Genomic DNA, 7,232 nt, shown 5'->3' with positions numbered 1-7,232 from the left:
ATATTTTTCACCTCTGGTTAAATTTACTGCTAAGTATTTTTATTGTTTTGATGTTATTGTAAATGGGATTGTTTTCTTAATTTCTTTTTTATATAGTTTGTTGTTAGTGTATAGAAATGCAACTGCTTTTTGCTTGTTGATTTTGTATCCTGCAACTTTACTGAATTTGTTTGAGTTTGCAACAGTCTGGGGTGGGATCGCTAATGTTTTTTATGTATAAGATTATGTCATCAACAGAGATAATTTTATTTCTTTCTTTCCTATTTGTATGCTTTGTTTTCTTTTCTTTTTTGTTTCTTTTTTTTTTTTTTTTTTTTGAGATGGAGTCTCGCTCTGTCGCCCAGGCTGGAGTGCAGTGGCCGGATCTTGGCTCACTGCAAGCTCCGTCTCCCGGGTTAACGCCATTCTCCTGCCTCAGCCTCCCCAGTAGCTGGGACTACAGGCGCCCGCCACCTCGCCCGGCTAGTTTTTTTTGTATTTTTTAGTAGAGACGGGGTTTCACCGGGTTAACCAGGATGGTCTCGATCTCCTGACCTCGTGATCTGCCCGTCTCAGCCTCCCAAAGTGCTGGGATTACAGGCTTGAGCCACCGCGCCCGGCCTGTTTTCTTTTCTTAATACTGGCTAGGACTTCCAGTATTATGTTGAGCAGAAGTGGTGAAAGCAGGTATCCTCATGTTGCTCCTGACCTTAGAGGAAAAGCTTTCAACATTTCACTATTGAGTATGATGTGAGCCACAGGCTTGCCATATGCGGTCTTTATTGTGTTGAGGTACCTTCTTTAATTCTACTTTGCTGAGAATTTTTATCATGAAAGGTTTTTGAATTTGTCGAATCCTTTTGTGTGTGTCTATGAAGATGACCAAATGATTTTTGCCCTTCATTCTGTTAATATGGGGTATTATATTTATTAGTTTGCCTATGTTGAACCATCCTCGTATCCCAGGGGAAAATCTACTTGATTCTGATCCTTTGAAGAGCTGTTGAATTCAGTTTGCTAGTATTTTGTTGAGGATTTTTGCATCTGTTCATCAGAGATATTGGGCTATAATTTTCTTTCTAGTAGTGTCCTTATCTGGCCTTGTAAAATGAGTTTGGAAGTATTTTCTTTTCTTCAGGTTTTTGGAATAATTGAGGAGTATTGGTGTTTGTTCTTCTCTAAATATTTGGTAGAATTTAGAAGTGAAGTCATCAGGTCCTGGGCTTTTCTTTAATGACTGACTTTCTATTACGGATTCAATCTCCTTACTTATTGGTCTATTCAGGCTTTCCATTTCTTCATGATTAAGTCTTGGTAGGTTGTATGTGTCTAGAAATTTATCCATTTCTCTTAGGTTATCCAATTATTTGGAATATAATTATTCACAATAGTCTCTTATGATTATTTGTATTTCTGTGGTGTCGATTGTAATGTCTTCTCTTTCATTTCTGATTTTATTGTCATCTTTTTTTTCCTCATTTGGTGAAAGGTTTAACAATCTTTTTATGGTTTTAAAAATCCAAGTAGTTTCATTGTTCTTTTCTATTGTTTTTCTAGTATCTATTTCATTTATTTCTGCTCTGGTTTTTATTTCCTTTCTTCTCCTGACTTTAGGTTGAGTTTCTTCTTCTAGTTCCCTGAAATGCATTGTTCAGATGGTTATTTGAGATTTTTTTTTTTTGATATGGGCATTTATTGGTATAAACTTTTATAACTTCTTTTGCTGCATCCCATAAATTTTGGTATGTTGTGTTTCCATTTTCATTTGTCTCAAGATATTTTTAAATTTCCTTCTTAATTTCCTCTTTGACTCAGTGGTTGTTCAGGAGCATATGGCTTAATTTCCACATATTTGCGATTTTTAAAAAAAAATTCATCCTGTTTTTGACGTCTATTTTTATTCCACTGTGGTCAGAAATCTGATATGAATCCAGTCTTCTAAAAGCTGCTAAGACTTGCTTTGTGGCCTAACCTATGATCTATCCTGGAGAATGTTCTGTGCATGACTGTTAGGTCCAATATGAGGTCCAAGCCCAATGTTTCCTTATTGATTTTCTGTGTGGATGATCTGTCTGCTGTTGAAAGCCAGGTATTGAAGCCCTCCTGCTGCTATCGTATTGCAGTCTGTGTCTCCCTTCAGATTGATTATTATTGGCTTTACATATTTAGGTGGCCCAAAGTTGGGTGCATAGACTTTAAAATTGTAACATGCTCTTGATGAATGGACCTTTTTATTATTATGTAAGGACCACCTTTGTCTCTTTTTACAGTTATTGACTTAAAGTCTGTTTTGTCGGATGTAAGGAGAGCCATTCTTGCTCTCTTTTGTTTCCATTTGCCTGAAATATCTTTTTCCATCCCTTCACTTCCAGTCTACCTAAACCATCTGCCAAGGAGTCCAGGAGAAGTCATGCACAGCAGTGCCTCAGCAGGCAGGTCCACCAAGATGGCCCCAGCTGTGGACCTGAAAATTACCCTATGCCTTGGCACCAGCCCCCATCAGCTGTGGTTCCAGGTTAATTCTGCTCCCACAAGGACCCAGAGACAGACTCACCCATCTGAAACACCCAGAGGCTCGCAGCGGGTCTTGTTCCACAGCAGATGTTGACGGGACCCTCTCTTGGCTCTAGGCCCTCTCAGCTGTGACCCAGGAGCCCTCTTACCAACACAGGGGCCTGCTGGGAGACTCGCCAGTCTAGGCCACCGGGATAGGGTTGCTGGCCTCCATCCCACTGCAGAGCCTGAACAAGCCCTGAATGCTGACTCCAGCCCCACTCTACTGCCACCCAGGCAACTGCTGGAGTCTCACCCACCAGTGCCCCTGGGTGGAACTTAATGAACTTGAACCCTTGCAGATCCTGACATAGCCCTGGGGCTTGGGTCTCGTCCTTCCTTCCAGGCTATGGTCTGGGAGAGTTCTGCCCAGCCAGGGTTCTGCCAGGAGACACACCATTCCGTCCCCGGAGTAGGCTTGCCAACCTCTGTCCTACGGTAGATCCTCAAAGGGCCTTGGACCTCAGTCCTGGCCCCTACTGCCTGCAGACTGAAAGTGGTTCTGTCCACCTGGGGACCCTGGAGGCATGCGTCCAGCAGTGCACCTGCAGGCTGACTTCTGACCTTGGTCCACGGTGGGTCTCCTCAAATGGCTCTTCTCAGCTATGACCTGCAAGCAGGCCTGCCCACCCAGGAACCTGCTGGGAGATACACCTGTCTGCGTTTCCCCATCCCCACATTTTTTTTTAATTAAAAAAATTTGTTTTCTTTTTTTTTTTTTAAGTAAGAAGAGTCTTGTTATGTTGCCCAAACTGGTCTTAAACACGTGGGCTCAAGAGATCCTCCCACCTTGTCCTCCTAAAATGCTGGGATCAAAGGTATGAACCACCATGGCCAACTTTTAACTTTTTTATTGTGGCAAAACACACACAACATAAAATGTACCATTAGTGATATTTAGTGAATTCCCCATGTTGTGCAACCATCACCTCTATATAGTCCCAGAACATTTTCATCACCCCAAAGGGAAACCCCCTACCCATTAGCAGGCACTCCTCATTAACCCTCCCCTAAACCACCAATCTGCTTTCAATGGATTTGCCAGTTCTGACATTCCATATCAACGGAGTCATACAACATGTGGCCTTTGTGTCTGACTACTTTCACTGGAATAATGTTTTCAAGTAACCTACTGGAATTTTTATGTATGTGGCAGGAATGACAGCATACTTTGATCGGGGAGGCCGTGACCTCGCATGCTGTGATGGTAACCAAATGGTGACAAGGCCAAGGGGGCCACTATTTAAATACAGCGGAAGGATGTCCCCACAGGGAGCACTTTGGTACCAAGCCTGATTTAGAGCCCAGGATTTGTAAACAACAGGGTCATTAGGGCTTTCAGTGATTTATCTCACTCTGAATGATTGTCTGATCTTTAAGTTAACAAAATAATTTTCACAAAGAAATGGTTGATTAAACAAAACACAGAAAGTTAACTCCTGGCCTCTTTTATACTGTTTTCACCTAATAATCCTTTAAAAATATTAGAATAATCTTTTTCTCCTGTTTAAATACATACATAGCATAATCGTAGCGTAGCATATTCAATTACCGGTAGGAGGCTGTGTGGTATTTGTAGAATTCTTTCAAGACACCTGAGCAAATAAACATGTGATGTAGTGTAGTTTAATCACCACTTGAACATATTGTGCTTTGTCAGAGCTGTTATATTTATACATACAGCCACATCTTCAGTTCCAATGACATAGTTAACATGCTGGTGGCACAGGTTAGGAACTCAAACTATTGCTTTCTGTAGGATAGGAATCCTTGGTTTTTAAAAATTCATGTCACTTTTCCTTGATTTTATTTTTTACCACTTAGGAATGTTGCTTATTCATTAGTTTCTGGAGCTCTTGGATTATTCTTTTGACATTTAATCCATTTCTGGAAGCTCCAAGAGTCGCTTCATTGAAAGGAAAAACAAGAACAAAGTTGCCTGCTTGGGGATCTGGAGCTTTGCCGTGGTCTGAGAGGACACGCGGGGAGGTCTTGGTCTTGCAGGAGTGCGACTGGAAGAGGGACGCGTAGGGCATGAGTGTCTTGTGAGGCGTGTGCCTGCTCCGTATCTTGGGCTTGCTTTGTGCCATCTCCTTTGTTGACAGATGAAAATCCTCCTGCCCACTCATCTCTCCTTCCAGCTGGGAGGCAGGTGCAGCTTTAGGATGCACACTCACAGCTTTCTCCACCACAGAGTCATCCTTGTTGTACATTCTGCTTGTGAATGAAAGAGACTCATAAGGAAGACAGTCATGAGCATCAAGTCCACCTCTGTCACTTTTTGCAGCGTTGATGTTGGAATTTCTATGTGTGGCGTTACTGGCTTCTCTCCCCTCATTTCTTAGACCGTTTAAGTAAATCAGGTCAATAATATCGTGGACAAGTTTTCTCTTCAACACATCTGTTGAACAATCCAAGGTCAAGGCTGGGCTGCAGTTGACCTCTAAAAGCCATGGTTTCAAGCTGTCGTCAATCAAAATATCAAACCCAAAGAGCTCAAAGCAATTGGCAGCAAAGGGGACGGATGGCGCAATGGCGAGAATGGTGAGAATAACCATGCGGTGGATTTTCTTCCACAAAAGCAGATCGTCCACATCCCAGCTACGGAGGTAGGAAAAGAATCTGCTGAGCGTCCACTTACAACCATGACCAATCACTTCTTTGATCTTCTCATAAGAGGCCCCGGATTTATTAATGCTGCTGTTGGTCAAATGGGCGTAATTGTTTTGTAGGTTACTGAGGTCAAACTTTTCCGTGGCAAACCGAACCAACCCTTCCTGATAAACATAAATGGTCAAAGGCTTAAAGCCGGTAACACAAACATAGATGCGGAGATCACATTTATATCTGCCAATAAGTAAAGGGTTGGAGATATATTTCTGCACTATGTACATATCATCAACGATGAAGTCTTTGAAGTCACTGAAAATTAGTATCCCCCTCCCACGAGATAACTCAGCAGGCTTGCAAATCCAATAGCTACGCTTGGTGCCCAGCATCTGCCTCTCCTGAAAGTATTCAGCCACAAACTTGGTGTAGTCATTGGGCATGACGAAGGTCAGGGGGATGAACTGGTACAGGGAAGTGCCGTACATCCTCCTCATATGCTTCAGATGTTTGGCCAAACAGTCTTTCCTGGTAAGCTTGGTGGTTCCAGGGTGGTGGTTTAGCTGCTGCCACGGTTTAACATTGATGTGTTCGGTCATTCGGAAAGAGGACGTCCTCCAGTACAGGTTCCAGTCCTCCGCGTTCTGCTCCTGCTCATCAAACTTATTCCACCCCCGCTCCAGGAGGACGCTTTGCACCACAGCCGGGGTGGTCTCATCAACACGAAAAACCAGTGGCTTCAAGAGGGCCCCTGAAGGTTCATCTTCCTCCATCAAATGAGGTTTTCTTTTCTAAAAGTGGATCATTGAGAAAGGTTAGGAGAGTGGTCAAGACCATAACCCAGTAGATTTTTCTGATGAAAGCATGCACCTAGTGCTGCCAGCTGTCCTGCCTGCCCACCCTCCACTGTGCAGTCTCACCGGACACCCACGTCTCTTCACCGATGCACCCATCTCTGCTCCCTTTATTAGAATAAATCCATCTTGTCCTGTATACAACACATTGCATACATAGTATTGTATAAAACGATAATATCTTATATACTATGCAAACAATAAAATCTGTATTCTTCAGATTTTACCCTGCTATTGCCTTGTGTTAGTAACATGTTAAAAATGTTTGCAAATACTCCATCAGACTTTTGAGGACTGAGTCCCTGCAGACCCATACCTGCGGCATATCCTGTTGGCCTAAAAGGTGAGCATGATTAAGAACAAAACACGAATGTCAACTTTTATTTAGTTAAATGAATTCAAGTATGTTACAAGACGTGTGAAACAATGATATCACAACATTAGTAAGAGTTCTATTGGCATGAGAAATTTAAGAAGGCCAGGCATCTACCGTGGTTCCCCAAGCACCCTCCTGACCCGTCAGGCCCACTGGAGGGGTTTCGGTGCACAGAGGCTTGCGTCACTCAAATAAGTGGTTATTAGTGAGAAAGAGAGTCGAAAAGAACAACTTAAGTTTTTAAAACCTATTCAGTTAAAATAATAATGTGGAGATTTTGCCTCACATTTTAAAAGACAAAATGCAGATTTGAAATATTCTTTTGAACTTCGAAGAAGGAAAGCAGAATAATTCTTAACAAGATCATAACTGATGGTGAAGTCTGATGTTTCATTAAGATCTAGAGAAAAGGTGAAAAATGTCAAAGCCTCTTGGTAAAAATGTACGCATTTCAAAGTCCTGAGACAATGTGCTCATCAAAATTTTCAAGTTAAGGTGATTTTGATTTGTATTGTTCATGCAAAATTGATCACATAATGATATAAATAACTTACTTGGCAGAAATTCTACAGTATTTGAAAATTTCTGATTGATATAAAAAGCATGTTTTGACAGATGCTGTACTTTCAGTGAAAGTTTCACAAGAAAGGAAAGAGGGAGGAAGGGAAGAAAGGAAGGAGGATATGAGGGAAGGAAAGAGTAGAAAAGGAGGAAGGAGGGAGGGCAGGAAGGAGGAAGGAAAGGAAGGAGAGGAGGAAAGAAAAAGAAAAAGGAAGAGGGGAGGGGAAAGAAGGAAAAAGGAAGGAGGGAAGGAAAGGAAGGAAGGAAGGAAGGAAGGAAGGAAGGAAGGAAGGAAGGAAGGA

At 42.1% G+C, this 7,232-nt stretch overlaps 1 protein-coding gene across 1 annotated transcript in view; it reads right to left on the bottom strand.

The window, feature by feature from the left end:
* Positions 1 to 4,145: 4,145 nt before the first annotated feature.
* Positions 4,146 to 7,232, bottom strand: part of TTLL2 (tubulin tyrosine ligase like 2) — a 9,749-nt gene continuing 6,662 nt past the window's right edge. Inside the window, exon 3 of the mRNA XM_023223623.1 lies at positions 4,146 to 5,930. Within this exon, the coding sequence (XP_023079391.1) occupies positions 4,353 to 5,912 (1,560 nt within the window). The 5' untranslated portion in view covers positions 5,913 to 5,930 and the 3' untranslated portion in view covers positions 4,146 to 4,352. The remainder of the gene's footprint in view (positions 5,931 to 7,232) is intronic.

This window comes from Piliocolobus tephrosceles, chromosome 5 (assembly GCF_002776525.5).
Source record: "Piliocolobus tephrosceles isolate RC106 chromosome 5, ASM277652v3, whole genome shotgun sequence".
Lineage (NCBI taxonomy): Eukaryota > Metazoa > Chordata > Mammalia > Primates > Cercopithecidae > Piliocolobus > Piliocolobus tephrosceles.
The sequence above is the reverse complement of the archived record's forward strand: the minus strand, read 5'-3'. Positions and strand labels throughout refer to the sequence as shown.